The following is a 16,530-nucleotide window of genomic DNA, read 5'->3' on the forward strand; positions in this document are numbered from 1 at the left end:
TTCTATGAGGCAGGTTGCAAGAACACGTATAAAAGTCTTGCTTAAGCTCCAGTTTACAGTCAAAAATGTCATCCAGCCTACATGATTCAGCTCCCAAGTGCTAACAGGTGAAGGAAGCAATACCTTTCTACAAAACAACCTTGCAATGGAAGGACACTACTGTGCTACTCCTAACAAAAGCCACAATTTACCTGCAAACCAAGCGCTGCTCACAGTGGTGAAATGTGAGTAGTAAAAACTGCAGTTTATTAAATTTTAACAAGCAAACTGTAGGTTTGTTACACATTATCTGCTCAGCTTTGCTTTCAGTAACACTGCTGAAATAAAACAGACGACCTACCAGAGAAGCAGAGCTTTCACCAGCTCCGAGAGCCGGGCCCTCAGGACAACATCCCTCGTGTGCTGAATTTCACTAACCATTAACAATTGCAGGATGTTGAATGAGGTCATGTTCAAACGCATCCTAAGTTCACGCTGTCCTCTCATTACCCGTAACAAAGGTTCGCAAAAAGAAAGTCCAGCCAAGGGAGGGATTCTTCTATAGATGCAAATTATTCAGCTGAACTGCAGACCCACAGGCAGGGAGGCTGAAGATCCTTTAACTAGTCATTTACCGACTGTTTAACCAAAAACGTGAGACATGTTAACAGTTTCCCCCTGTTCACAAGGACATAGCAGGGCTAGAAGAGTTTTGTTCTTTTATTATAACTATCTTTGAAAAGCTGGCGATAGATCAATATGAACTTGTCAGCCTAAGTAGTTTATGACAGCCACAGGCTCTCAGACCTTTCTGAGAAAGTGAAGACAGTCTTAAAGAGAGGACCAAAGAGTAGTTCGTACCTAGATGTGTTAAAACGTCACTAAAGTGGCTGTATCATTTTCCCCTCGAGCTAACTCATGGCTGAGAGATTGCCATCCAAGGGTACAGGTACTAAGTAGGGTTTAACAGCAAACAGATGAAGTCTGTATAACAACATGTAAAGAAAAATACATATAAATAGTCTGCTTTATGTTAAAAAACAGCACTGTGGAGATGGCCGTGCCTTCTTTTAAACTAAGTGACAGCTGAGGAAAGATACAGCTTGGGAAATTTTTGTTCGTATCACCTTTCAGCTCCTCTCAGAACACAATTTGGTTTTCCAGCTGCAGGAATGCATCGGTTACCACTGAGGGCAGCACACCGCTAGTCTCTGCTCTGTCACGGCTTCAGGAACAAGGTGTCTTCAATTTCTTCTGCTAAACATACTGAACGCTTTCAAGTCCAAAAGCTCAACGTATCCATGTGCTATCCATCCTTTCAGCCAATAATTGCTGTACAGACAGTCCAGAAAGTTTAAAGTCCTAATCAACTTTGGAACCTGGTGGCAGAACCATAAAAACCGACCAGATTTTCAAATACATAATTATCCAGATGATTTAGCTAAGGATGCATCTGTGATGCTACTTGAGAACGTTTCCCGTGTTACCACACTGGGATAAAAACTGATATTTCTTTAGAGATTCCCGTGTTTGTACAGCTTGAGGAGTGTTAATGTAACAGAAGCCTTTCCCAGGCTGCTAGCTGAAATAAGAGTACTCCCAAGGCAAAGTTGACTGGTGTATGAAGTTACTTTCACCTTGTTGGCAAGAGATCACGCTTACCTCCCACCTTCCTCTATTTAAAATCATTGTTTCAATCTTTTTTTCCACATGCAGTCAATGGGGAACACGGGGTTCAAGCTGGCTTTTGTCTTACAGCTGCATATTTTAGTGTCATTAAAACCCAAAAGGATGTAAATCAACATTTCTTAAGATCAATATCCTTCGCTTTACTAAGTCCTTACCTGAAAGTTCCGTAATACTTAAAGCAGTTTGAAAACGTGTAATCTTCCCCCAGATGCATTCCCTAGCACATCTCTGCATCGTGCCTCATCGGTAATTCACAAGGGACTGGATGATGCAACACCTTCCTAACACAGCCATAAAAGTGAAATTCCAGATAAGGGAATCAGCCCAGTAAGCCCATTGTAAGGTAGTCACCGTGGTGGGCTTTGTTTTGTTTTGAACCACAGCACAAATGCCACAGATCAGCTATTCAGGAGACGTTACTCCAAGGTTTAGAAGTAGTTCTTCGCTTTGCAAGCCACGAACTTTGCAACTGAAGGCTTCACGATGCTTTGGAAGTCCACGTATAATCTGAAGACTGGCACAGGCAAGCCCCAAGACTGCCAAAATTTCGCAGCCTTCAGAACCCCGTGCATAATGCATTTATTTAAGTACTCCCTTCTCTACAAGGCTGGCTTCAAAATCCGAAAGGGACCTCCACACATGAAACATCTGGTGTTAGGAATAACTCAAGTTTGGCCGGTTTTCTGCACTTTTTGCATGCTGGAAGCAAGAACTACAGGCACTTAGCAATGGAACTCAATACCTTAAGGCTCTGAGCTGTTTTAAAATAAGGATTATCTTTTCTTTTTATAAAAATGCCAGTTAAAAGACAAATAAACAAGAGCTAAGAGGACAGAGCTCTTAGTCACACATGCTAGCATAAACAAAAAGTCACCTTTAAAAGTGGAAAACATTTAAAAATTCTGAAAATAAGAAACTGTTGAATAGGGTCTTTTTGTTTTAAGCTACCTATGTGGAAAGCAGTGGAGAAGCCAGTCAGATGTATCTAAAAGTTTCTCTGACATTTAGGAGAATGAATACAGGCTAGAACATTTTTATATCATTATCCTTCTATGCTGGGGGGAAGAAATAAAACAGGAATATTTAGGATCAGCCTAGAACACGTTTCATTGGGTTCACTTCGGCATCTGCCTTCTTTGTCCCTAATTTTGTAGGCATTTACACTATTTAGGAAGTTGGCTCAGAGGTATACCCGCAGGATCCAAGTTTCTATTGCAGGCTTTTTGGGACAGCTGCTTTCTCCCTATGTGCTCCTGCGGTACCAGGCATCTCGTACAACCGAGCATCTGTACAACTGGAACTACTCGGATATGGCAGATTCAGTGCATTAGATCTCAAGCCCGTAAACATTAGAGTATTCAAAACAGAAAATCCTCAAGTTGCTCAAAGCATCTTCCAAACTACATCACCATCTGCAGGAAAGAGTCAATATTTGAGACTAATTCAAGTTCTACACTTCAAAACAGCAGAGAGTAAAGATTTACATGGATGAGCTGATGTATTTGAGCATCACGCCACTCCACAGAAAAAAAATAAATCAGGTGTCAGAAACATTTCCAAATGCATCAAATGCTTGTGTGGTAATATGACATAGGAAACTTTGGGTAAATGCAACTATGTCAACAAACGTAAAGCAGTGCATCCATACACCATAAAAAATTTAACTGGAAATACAATAGCAGATGAAATTCGCCCTGGCTCTCACTACCCTAAGATCTTTCTACCTTTGTCAGCTTTTATTGTCAGTATCCTGGAAAAGCATTTGATGTCAGCAGCAAATTGTCACCTTAGCATATGCCGATTTTCTGGATCACTTTGAACCTCCTGAACAGCAGGCACTTGTTGACCTACGCTTTCCTTCATTGTGAGAAATGATTTCTTCTCTTAACCAATTAACCCCTGAAAAGACCTTGTCTGCTACCTAAGAGTCTTAGACAAGAAACACTTAAAAGTTTGGGAAATACAGTGTCACCTAAACCATCTATGCAATTTCCACGTCCTTCACAGAGCTTGTGTGCGAGCCTAAGAAAGCCAAAATGTGGATGAGTCAACATATCATGCACAACAAGCTACTGCTCTGCACAATAAAAATGTTTGAAGGAAGATCCTTCATCTCTTCTGTTATCTAGGAAGTACTGAAACAAGGCACAGGAATAACAGTGACATACAAAATGCCTACTATCGTGCTTCTAGATTCTCATTTATCAAATCTCCAAAGCCATAAACATGTCTCAGCATTTTGATCCTGTAAGTCCATGTAACTAGTAATTTACTCCAAATTAAGTTTTTCCTACAGTCACCTATCCACTTCAACTGTGCTCCTGTACTGACTTTCACTGAATTACCCTTTCCAAAAGCAAGCTACTGCTTGGAAATTAGAAATATTAGACACCAAAATATGCACGTTAAGTTTCTCTATTAATTGACACTGGCCTAGGACCAAAACGCCCAAAGAATGACAATGTTTGTTTTCTCAAAGCTATTTATTCCCAAATCCTGAAAAGGTCTGCTAATCTACAGCCACTAACAAACCCTGGAGACAACAGCATTTGTCAGAACATTCCACTCAGTTCAGAGTACAAACTCTTAGAGGCTCTTAGGCTTCATGTATTTTGGCCATGCCTCGTGCCAACTGATTTGTAGAGCTGTTGCATGCCCAAGCACTCCGAGGAGGAGACAGAAGTTGTGGGGCCTGCTAAAAGGTCACGGTGTACCTCCCTTGGAAGGATGCAGTCATAGAGGAGGACTTGACAAGGACTGCAGAAGCCTTGCTGGCTCCATACACTGGAGGGATGGTGGGGAAGGTCAAATTCAGGTCCGTTTGTCCATCGGCAGCTGCGATGTGCATACTGGTGGTTCAACCCAACACCACGCTCAAGTCCTTAACACTTATTTAAAAATAAAAAAGAACGTGGGTGATCAGTTCTTCCAGTAGTGCTGTGAGCATTTTTCCGATAGAACGGCTATGGAAAATCAGCATTGGTAGTTGAACTGTTAAAAATCACAAATGCAATTTCAGGTGGCAAAGAAACATTTCTCCAACTCGCTAGCAAATTCCGAAAAACAGCAACAACACGGTTTACTAAAAGGTCACCACAAGCTTCGTAACGTAATGCCAAGGGGAAGACGATGATAATCTGGCATCGCAACAGAAGCTATCAGTCCCTTTAGCCCAAAATGTTGCTCTGTGTTACCCTTAAGACGACGCTGGATAAGATGCAACTTCTACCGTATTATGCTCTTGTCCAAGCTTAATTATTCAGTGGCTAATTTCACCAGTGTCACTGATTAATTAGAACAAAAAAAAAAAAAAGCAAGAAGTAGAACAAACACAATATAACACAAAAACAAGACGAAGCTCTACTGGAATCTACTTCGAATATTTTCAGAAATTCCATGTCAACAGACATTTCCTTTTAGCAAATTGTTTGTGAACAGTTGATGTTCCTATTAGAGAAACATCTGGAGTCTTTGTTTTTGAATTTACTTCTCCATTTGAGATTGACCTTTTCATTTCTAAATCAAGTTTTATCCAGATCTAATTAAAACAAAAAATACTGCTGGACTGCTCTAAGTGCTAGCAGCAGCCAGTTCACAGTACCTCAGTAAGTCGCCAAAATCCTGGACTATGCCTCAGTAGTCTGCCTTCTGACATCTACCAAAGACTATATCCACACCTAAAACCTTTCTGGAACTCCATTTCTAAATCTACACGCTTTCTTCCCACTTTCCTCTAGGAAGTCCATCAATTTTTCAAAGTTACCCATGCATTTAATTCAATCTTCGTTTTTTTTTTTTAATTCTCCTACCTTGCTTCCTCTCAGTCCAAAACCCTTCCATCTTCCACTTGAGTTTCTGGACCTGCCATCGCACTTTTTAATTTTTTTTCCTTCCAAAATCTGTGTCTCCTCCATAGCTGTCCTTTTTTGTATTCCTTCGTTCCCATCCCAACATTACCCTGCTAGAGTCAGGCATGAGGAACTTGGAGAAAACATACGCTGTTTCTGGCACTGCTTGATGCCTTGCATCCCAGCCAGGCCTCCCAAGCTCTACAGAAGCTCAACCGGATAAGAAAGGATCCCAGCAAAAAAAAGAAAATGAATCCCTTAAAGAAAAGCCAGAACTACCCACCCTGGTGCAGGCAGGGAGAAAGCACGGCCATCCTTTTACACAGGAAGGCCCTATTACGTTGCACCCTAAGACAAACGTACACGCTAGGTAGGTACACAAAGCAAGAAGGAAAGAAAAAGAAGAGACAGTTAAAATTGGTTTTGTTCATTTTTAATATTGCTAGTTCTTTACTTTCTGGAGTGAAGGAAGGTCTAGCTTTATCTTAATCTCTTTTGTCAACATGTGGTAAAATCCCAATTTCCTCGTAATTATGTCGCACACAGCCTTTGTTATCCTAGGGATGTTACCCATTAGGTGACAACTTCTCGTCAAGTGAAACCCACAGCTCCAGATGTAAACAGAGGCAACACAAGCCCAGCCTACACAGCTGGACCCTGAAAGACCAAATCCAACTTGAGTATCTTATCACTAAACAAGCGAGGAGCCACGAGAATGACAAAGCTGTGAGCAGTGATGAAAAGAGTAAAAAAAAATTTACGCACAAAGATATGAAACATAAGGACAATTTTACCTTTACGTAGCAACATGAAGATAGATACTAGAATATCACATTCAGTTTTGTTATAGCCCATTTTGTAAAGGATGTTGAAAACAGTATGTGCATGACAAACAGGTTTAAAGGCTAGGGAAGTGCCTTACTGCGAGATTTTCAGCTCATGCTATTTGTCCTACTTGATTACAACCTCTAAACACCTTTGCCAGGAAAAAAAATGGCAATATTCAAGTGTTATTTAATCTAGCACAGAAGCTCATAAAATAAGCTAGTGACGAGAACGTGGAAAAATTCAAATGGGAAGACATGTTTATGCCTTTTTCAAATAGTTGGGGAAATCAACTCCTGAATTTATCTGTCAAAAAGCAGTGGAATCTCAAACTTTTCAGACCTTCAGGAGGAGTCTGCAGGAATTTCCTTAAGTTATGCTCTGACAAACAAGTAACGAACTTGGAACACAATAACCACAGGAAATTTTAACATTTCACAGTATATAGTAATGTGAATTACATGAGCCAAAGGTTCTGGACTTTTTTTGTTACCTTCTATAACCCAAGCTACATTAATTTCAGAGGTTTCATACATCAAATAGCAAGCGAAAGAGGCCAAGGAAAACTGCTTGAATGCCACAAAAACTCTTAGGATTGTGTGGCCTCTGGCAGTTACCCTCTGTTCTCTTCATTTCTAACTCCTAGCTGTCTATTTCTACTCACATTTTTGACAGAAGCTAAAAAATAATTTGTTTCTGAAGCTCAGCACCAGCATCAGGTCTGAAATGTTTAATCAGCAGTCTGGTTATTCAGTCCTATCAAATTATTAAACTCATGTTTTAATCACTGAGCTGATTTTGGTTGATCAGTCTGCTCTTGAGAAATAATGATTACTGGAGGGGAAAGGCTTAACACTTCAAAATCACATCCATTTCACATTTTCCCAGGGTGAGCATTTCAAAAGTCTTCAAAAACTTTATGGTCTGAATTTTGTGGTTCTTTCAGTACGCTATATATCAACACGAGCACTTAGAAGCATGACATTTTTCTGTACAATAACACATATATTATCATCAGAATGGATGTAGAACTTGCCTCTTTCTCAGTATCTCTGGATATACAAGTCCACTGGTTTTCCTTCACGCTATACGCCCAAAAGTCAGCCAGGTCTTGAGTTCCATCCCAGCCACCAAACAAATAAACAGTTTCTAATTAAAAGAAAAAAAAAGAACACGTTAATTTTTTTTTTATTTTAAATAGAGAATGCCTCTAAACAGGTTAATACTTAAAAAACAATTTAGACAAATAGACTGTAGGTCTTAATGACCATTGGAAAAGAAAGCGAAACCAATTCTTACAAAGTACTGTTCCTCTTTGACTGGAACCAGTCACCAGGACAGAAAGAAGTGTTGATTTTCAGTATTTGAAGTTTTCAGGACTGATATACTACCAACTCTTGAAGAATCATTTTCTATTTCTACTTTTACTTACAAGGCAATCAAATCCACAGCTTTCTGATTAAAAAATCAAGACAGGCAAATTAACAGCATTTAACATTTTGGATGCCATGCGTTATTAGTCCTTGTCAGTGAAATTGCAGTTTGGTCCCTGATTGATGCAAAACCTACAGCCTAAGACAACTTCTGAGAGAGCAGCCACAAAGCTTTCCTGTTTAGTCAATCCCTTATAAAGGAAAATTTACTTCGACTATAAAATCCTCTTCAAGGGGAATAGCTTGCATAATGTAATTTACCTGATGCCACAAAAGCCTGCCAGTAGAACAGTAACAGACGTAATTCAGCAGTACAGACCTATCCCTAGAGCATGTTACCTTAAACTCATAACCACTCCAAGCACGCCAAGTTCAAAGGCTTCCCTGACTTGCTGATCAAACTAGATGAAGCCCCGAACATGGGAAGCATCTAAGGAAGAAGTCTCTGTTCTGACATCGAGAGATGACTAAGCCACTTCCATTATTGAAACTTCACTATCTGGTCTCGAATATTGAAAATACTGAGTCTTCTGACTGCATTAAAACCCAACATACAACCAAGTCCAAGAAGAACAAGCCACTGGAGACTTGCAGAGCTTTGAAAAACTCCTTTAAAAATCCACAAGCCAGTTCTATTATGAAGGTAACGGCCAATTTTTAATCCAACCCCAATTAAAGAGCAGAGCTACAAGTGCGATTATAAAACGGGAATGGTCCCTGACCCTCACCTACCATCAGGATAGTGGTCATCACCATGGAAAGGTTACCCTGGTTCATTAACTTTAATTACCCTTCCTCCTGGACTCAGGGCTCCCAGTGTTCCCTGCAAAGAGCAGGTCCCTTTGTGCGCATAAATTCTCACAGCTCACAAAACCCACATTACCACAACAGCTTCATTGATAGCCGAGGAAAATAAAAGATTTGGCACCAGCTAAGTATCCTACTGGGGCCTTGCCAAAACGTCATGCCTGCCTGCAAGGCTTTGTCGTCTCGGATGAAATTTAATAGCAAACCTGAATGAATTTCATGAAAACTCAGATTTTAAGTTACCTAAACCAAGCTGGCTGAACTAAGTGGCATGTAAGCACCGAAAAAGGAGAAGAATCATATATTTATAGGGTGAACCATGAGCATCCCCAGAGTCCAAGAGCAACACATGAGGGTACATGGACTGCGTACCAAATTTATTTTTCATCTTGATATAAAAACACAGTCTAGATGAAGAAAGGCTCCGCCACTACCTAGATCCAGAATGACTATCGTTGTGAATCTTATTACAGAGTTGCATACAGTTTTATGGCAAGTTTCTGTATTTTTACAGGAACATTTCTGAATATCTTAATTCATCTGCTGCTGGTAATGCCAGGTAAATACTTTTTCCAGAGTTCTTCTGAAGTTCATAACTCTTCTCCCAAAGTATAAGGAAAAATTTGTGGTTTCTTCTTTTCCCTCCAAAACCAGATTTGAACTTTGCTCTGTTCCACTACCAGCATCATACCTCCCACTGTTTTTCAACAGATTTTGTGGAAAGGGTAATCTGTTCGCTCTTCAAGCAAATCACCCAGCAGGATGGACCCAGAGTACACGTCCAGTATTCCCATGCATTTCCACAACATCTCAACAACGTTATCAGCACATGCTCAAAGAGGAGGACGGGCAGAGAGAGGGAACAGAGCACAAACTCAGAGGCAGCTGGAGTGTGAAGCTTGAGGGGAAACATCAGTCTCCCATCGATGTAATTATTTCTACTTCAGTAGCACTAGGGAACTCGAGATGCAAGCACGGCATCCCTCTCTTCAGAGAAGAGATTCTTCCTTGTACCCAAGTGCTATGTAACACAGAAATATTGATATTGCTTTATTAAAGCAAGCCTCTCTTCTGCTTTAAGGACAGACTGGAAGAATTTTCAGATCTACCTGCAAGGCAACAAGAAAAACATGAAAGCAGTTATGTCTACCCAAAGCTGTTACCAGTTCTCCTCCAGCATCGTAGCCTTATCTCCTGCGCATTCCTTGTTGAGCAAAAAATCCAACACTTTGAATTAAATACGTTGGAAGAAAATTTCTCAACTGCTTGTTCAGCCAGAAATGTTTCTGGAGTGTCTGAATTCTTCTCTTTCCTTACTCCCCAAAAGACTGGAAGGTACTGGAGCAACCCTCAAAGTATCAGAGAAAAAAAATAACCTATTTCCCTATGGCCTCCCTGCAAGTTCCATTTTTCAGAAGAGTAGATTAAGAAGCCTTCCTCCAATCCCTGTTAAATCCCCCAGACCACATGGAATTTCAATGTGCGTGCCAAACAGTCCTCTGCAGGTTCAAAATTATTTCATATGTGAAGACCTCTGGAAGTCATCTAGTTCAAGAGTCCTCTCCCCAACCCCTTGGAGTAGAGCAGGATGCACAGACACATTCAGCTATGCTCCAAGGATGGATATTTCAGAATACCTGGACCCCTGCTCCAATTACTGACCATCTTCATTATGGTATTTTTTTGGTACTATCTAACTGGAATTTCTCTTGCTGCCATTTGTGTCCATTGCCCCTCATCCAATCCCTGCACACCCCCAAAATGAACGTCCATCTTCTTCACCCTCTTCCAGCACCTGTTTGAAGACAAAACATAAATTCTCCCCTAAGCCTTTTCTTCCACAAGCAGAATTAAATCAGCTCCCTGAGCATCTCCTTATACATCAGGTGCTCCAGCCCCAGCCATCCTTTCACTGGACTGAGTTTCAGGAGGTCACCTTTATTGTACCACAGCACTACATAGGCAGCCAGACAAGTACCACGTAGAGGGACATCAATGTGTCCCAGCCTCCTGGCCCTGCTTCTGCTAAGCCTCCCACAGAAGCTCTCTCCTCCAGCCCCTGATTACAGTCCCATCCTCCAGTTTATTATCAGCTCCCTCTGTGGTTTGCTATCACCCCAAACTTGCCAAGGGTGCACTTGAGAATCAGCGTTCTCAGCGTTCCTAGATCTGGAGGACTTGTCCCGGGAAAGCTGGGTGCAAGGCACCTGAAAAGCCTTCCACTAAAGGATGGCACCTCCTGTAGTGAGCACAGCTTTAGTTATCTGCAAGCTGCACACGTAAGGGAACACTCAGAACAAGTGCACAGCCAGACAGGCACTGGGACGGGTTGCCCAGGGAGGTGGTGGAGTCACCATCCCTGGGGGTGTTCAAGGAAAGGTTGGACGTGGTGCTTGGGGACATGGTTTAGTGGGTGACATTGGTGGTAGGGGGATGGTTGGACCAGATCTTGGAGGGCTTTTCCAACCTTTGTCACTCAGTTTCTGAATCACTGTTCAGTGCAGATGCTGGCTAGATGCATTTTTTTTTTTCCAGGCTCAGGCTGGTCTGGGTAGGCACACAACGCAGACAAAGTCTTCCCAAATGCAAAAGCCCTATGAAGTTGAGTAACCTCCAGGATGCAGCAGCTGTTTGTGTTTCAGAGCTTAGAAGCCATCTGTGTTTTGTTTCGGAGATCTCTTCATCTTGTACACAAGCCCTGTCTTTAAATAAAATATCTTATGGATAGCAGTGTTTTCCTCAGGCAAAACAGCATCTTTTTCTCGTGTCTGCTGCTCTCACTTCGGCTTTTTTCTCTCTCTGTGCTTCTTTTGGGCCAGTCTCACCATCTCCACGTAGACCACAGGCATACCGTGCCCACCGTTTTCAATCTCCCACTGTTTCCAGCCTACAGATTTCTTTTCACTTATCTAACATAATGAAGCGAGCAGAATTCCTCACAAAAGGGAAAGGGGAAATAATGTACATCTGAAATCACAAATTAGTTTCACTTCAGAGACCGAACAGAGGTAGCACAAACACTGATAAAGATCGCTTCGCTAATATTTTCCTTCAGAAAATGTTTCAGTTGCCATAGCTAGGAGAAATGCAGACAAAAGTCATACTGGTTGCTTAGCTATTACTTCTAACGGGCTAGTCAGAAAACATACGGAGGCTTTATCTAAATGAAATAAAGATGAACTTTGAAAAATAATTAGAATATATCACGGAAGAGTCTCTTTTAAATAGAATAACTTTCATACTAGTTTGTTTTCTTTTCAAATCCTAAAAACACCGTTCTGTTACCCAAACAAATTATGTGGCCTTAGGGACTACACTATCATTCATATAAAATTATACTTACTCTACAAGAGAGGAGGAAAAAAACCACTTTACCTATGGAATTATAAACCAGACATCCAAAATCCAGTCTGGATATTCCTCTGAAATACAGATGGTATTCCTTAAAGCCTGAATAGGGCAGTCTGCTTACCCATTCCCACTTTCTTCCAGGGTAAGGCTTGGCATTTCGTAACACGTCATATCTGAACTGCAGAAAGGCCTGAGGGGGCATAATCAGCCTTGTGATAATCAAGGTTCAATGCTAGACAGACACCTAGACCTTTCTCCAAAACTGCATTTGGGCAATCATTCTATCAGCACTTAATGCATCCATAAAGCACTGTGCTATACCAGCCTGCCCTTTAGTGCTTGGGTATTTCACCAGGACCTACATAAATTGGAGGTTTTCATGACAGACATCCACTTAACGCAGAACGCACTTGTACAGCTTTAGGGTTATTTTCACTTTGGGTGTTTTGGGGATGCTTTTTTGTTTAGGGCTGTGACTACCCTAACACGTCTCCTTCCTCGTAAAAGAGTGCAGGAAACTCCCCGGCCTCCTATAGAGAGCTACACGAGGCATGCGCCTTGCAGGCAAAGCAGAAGCATAAATCTTCTAAATCTTCTGTTTTCATTTACAGCCCAGAGCCTTAATGTACACACCAGCGGTTTCCAACTGTAAGTAGGAATGCCTCTTTGTAAACGTTTCTCTATAGGCATACCAAGAACAGCTTCCTAATTCCGCCACCCAGGGTCATTCCAGTCTGAGCGCTAATGCAAACAAAAGCCTGGAAAAAATTGTGAGAATTAATGATTACCACATTTTTGACATGGGACAACAACAAGCTGCCTTCTCAGTTCCGCATCCGAAAATGCCTGTGCCCTCGTTTCCATATGCTACGGAGGTTTTTCAAAGCACAAAGAGCACTGTGCTTATTCCAAGACAGCTGCAGCAAGTATTAAGTGCGTGAACATCAGACAGAAACCAGCTACACCACCACAAGTCACTGTTTGCCAGCAGAGATGCCTTAACTGCTCTTTTAGTTACTTTCAGCCTCCCCTAACGGGAAGATAAGACATGCTTAAAAGGCAGTTAAGGCGAAATTAAACTATATTCTGCCTGAAACTTAGAGCATAAACAAGAGATGTGGTGACTCAACTGGCTATCAGTAACCTGAGATGTAACTCAACTACTTACCAACCCATATCCCTATCCTGACACTAACACATGCATCTGGCAGGCTCGGTTCTATACAAAACCTAGTAAAAATAAATGTTTGTCATTGTAATCAGTAACAACTGGCTCATATTTCTTTGAGGTTAATCAAAAAGCAGAACCTTCTGCAGTTATATCCAGAGCTACAGCAAGGCTTGACATCGGAGATTAAAGTTTGCTTCCAGAATCTGTTCTGTGTGATATGAAACATCAGAGCCTCCTTATGAGTCTGATTTTGTTGCGTTTGCTTACAGGGGATTAAAGTTGAGGAAAAGAGTAATTTCTGAAAAGGACTTCCCCGATCTAATGAGGAATACAAAGTGAACTACTACTTCACCTCCTCTGAGAATACAGCTCAACAAGCGTGTGGGTAAGGAAGGGATGATTTCTTTGAGCGTGCTGCTGCTCCTTTTTCCATTAAAACTAGATTTACTCGAGACTGGCCAGGGAGACCAGCTCCAGTCTGCAAAACACATCCTGACATAGCTGGCCAAATCCCATGGTCTCGTTTAACGCTACCTATGTTCAAAAGGAAAACTCAAGCAGTCAGCAGCAGCTGGGTTTAAGGATTCAAACAGCACCAAGAATTCCCCTTGGTCTGTCCGTAAGCTGCATTACACTGCAAACCTTTTAATTTCAATAACATACGAGCTTTTACAAGCCTCAGTGGGCCTGGAAGCAAAACTAAGGGCAACATCCCAAATATCCCACTGCAAAACTTCCTGAAGGAAGGTATCCTGCCCCCACTGGAGAGAGCTGCAGCAGGAGAGGATTGATGTCAGAGGGAGATCCAGTTCTGAAGTGTTGGGACTCCTTCTGCACGTGCTCTCCAGCCAGTTTCAAGTCAAAAAAAATAATTATCAATGTATTTTTACTGCCTTATTTGAGCAGAGTAAAAAACTAAGTCTAAGGCAGAGATGATATGCTTGTTAAGACTTAAACAAACCAATTTGAAATGAAGACACAGTATCACAGCTGTATTGCTTTCAGCAGGTCTAAAGGATTGCCCCTTGCCAAGTTCACATGCCTCCTCTTACTTCAGCACGCCCGTCAAACACTGCTACTTATTCATCAGGACCACTAGGGAGCGTTCACAGCTTCTTTTGCAGGCAAACACCAGCAGTCCTCCAGCAGCATTTTATTCTAATGAATCTCTTCCACCGAAGAAGTTTGATTTCATCTACAAAATAACTCGGGTGCTTTCTCTAGCCTGGTAACTACATTCTGAGTAAAAGCCAAAGACTGCAGCTACTGCTGCATTTTTGCTTGTTCACTATGACTTAGCAAATTACTCTTGAAGGTGCTGTTCTGTCACATGCTTCAATCCCTTTCCATATGACCACAACAGATATGGCCACAGCAGTGCTTGTGCCAGCTCCCCCAGTGACACGTTTTTATTCTGACGACCCTGATCTTGTTTCTCCTTACCTAAGGAAAGTTGCTTTACTCCTACAAATCCTTTGCTTAGAAAAGATGCAAGCAGGGCTGCATAACTGAAAGATTACTTTAGTACGGTATAATGTACCAAAAATCTGATTAAATAAAAGCAAGACAAAGCTATGGAAAATTATGGGATACAATATCCAGCAGAATTGTTACCAATACCCGCCTTTCTTCTCTTTGTGGGCTCTTTGAAACAGAAGCTGAACCATTCTTTAAACTGCTATAGAAAGCATTTCCATAAAAAGCCTCAAATAATTTATATTTAAATGGTTTCTTGCACAAAAATAGCGGAAGGTAGAAGCCACCCTAACCAAAACAGAATGAATGTTTCAACACATCAGTTCTATTGCTTGAGTGCTATTCCAAAGCACGCAATATGTAATAGATAAGGGAAACAATCATCCCTAATTTCTTTTCTCTTGTCTAAGCATCTGCTCAAAAAGAAGAGGAAGAACAACAAGAATTAAAACCAATTGTTCTTGGTTTCTTAGCGAAACAGGCCTAAAGGAGAACGAGCAGGAAGAAGTGGGTGGGAAAAGCAGCTGGAGTAGAAATGAAAGCACACTATTTAATATAACTACTAAAAAGTGCAATTTTACCTCAGAAATTTAAATTAAGACATTCCCTGAAGAACACTTTTGCACATTTACATGAAGAATATCTCATTAAGTAATTAAGTTAGTTAAGAAACCCAGCAACTACTCACCGGTCTGAACATCTATAACCATCTGATGGCCTCCTCTCATCCCTGGCCGGCTGTCTTCCCCATCACCTTGTAAAAAAAAAAAAAAAAAAAAAAAAAAAAAAGAGGAAGGAGAGGGTGTTGGTCCATAATAAGACTCTACATTAAAAATATACAGCTTAATATATAATAACTGAAGTACTATAAAAAAGCCGAGCAACTTAACAACATGCCATTTAAACACTAACAAAGCTTTCTCCAGGTAGCATTCTTCCGTGCAATATAAAAATACTCAGTTTGGCTTGTATCAGAGAGAGCTAAATTGAATACAGTGCCACACTGCAATTCTGCGAGCCTTGCATCTTGCATCAGAGCTTGGGAGCTCCTGAAGCATGCAGGTCCCCACAAATGAGGTCTGAGCTCTCTCTGAAGCTCTCCAGTGCCAGGGACACGGAATCTTTTGCTCCCCTTTCTTCTCTCACCCAGAGCTGCCTGAAGGCAGATGAGTGAGAACAAATACTCAAATGACACGGCCCCGTACCCAAGGGATGGAAGCAAAGAGCTAATGGTATGGATACAGAAGAGTTGTTAGCTTTGCACCAATTATTTATTCTCACATAAGGGAATTCCAACTGTCCAATTAAAGCAGCTTCCCAAGCACTTCAGATTTCTTAAACATTCAGGACAGGCATCACCCGTGGGAAGCAACATTAGAAAGACAACCCGCGTTCTGCTGCAAGAAAAATCTACTTGTAGTCATAGATAACCCTTCCCAAGAGGTTTGGGTACGGGCCTCCACGTTTGGTGATTGTCACTTTGAATACAAGGGTTGATATATGACAGTGATTTTTGTATTTTATAGTCAAGGTTGCTGTTACGAGACACTTTTTCAAGGCAGAGAACACCGGAGATAAACCTAAATTGCAGAATTTACTGAATGACAGGCAAAGATTTCATAAGATGTCTCAAGTTTAAAGTACTCCATGTTAAGATAAAGCATTTATTTACCACTCTTAGCTGTACGTTGCCCTTTAAGATGACTCCATGCATTAAATCCAGTCTCACAGCTAACTGTTCTTATGCTTAACCTACATTCTTAGTTTCGTTTTTGAACTGATTAGCTATGCTTAAAGTTACAGCTAGTGTTCCTGTTGCGTTGCTTGCTCAGCCTGAGACCAGGCTGCTTTTCACCGACTTCACAAATGGCAAAACTTTCCCCTGAACAGCTGTCAGACAGGAGGCTTTCTTGCTCTGTATCCAAAAAGGAACATGATAGAACTAGCAGTA

The 16,530-nt window shown here is 41.2% G+C and overlaps 1 protein-coding gene across 1 annotated transcript in view; it reads right to left on the bottom strand.

Moving 5' to 3' along the window:
* Positions 1-16,530, bottom strand: part of MKLN1 (muskelin 1) — a 94,496-nt gene that overhangs the window by 38,164 nt on the left and 39,802 nt on the right. The window contains exons 8-9 of the mRNA XM_032188646.1: positions 15,268-15,333; positions 7,378-7,490 (exon numbers count right to left, since the gene is read on the bottom strand). Of these exons, the coding sequence (XP_032044537.1) occupies positions 7,378-7,490; positions 15,268-15,333 (179 nt within the window). The remainder of the gene's footprint in view (positions 1-7,377; positions 7,491-15,267; positions 15,334-16,530) is intronic.

This window comes from Aythya fuligula, chromosome 1, assembly GCF_009819795.1.
Source record: "Aythya fuligula isolate bAytFul2 chromosome 1, bAytFul2.pri, whole genome shotgun sequence".
In the NCBI taxonomy this organism is placed as follows: domain Eukaryota; kingdom Metazoa; phylum Chordata; class Aves; order Anseriformes; family Anatidae; genus Aythya; species Aythya fuligula.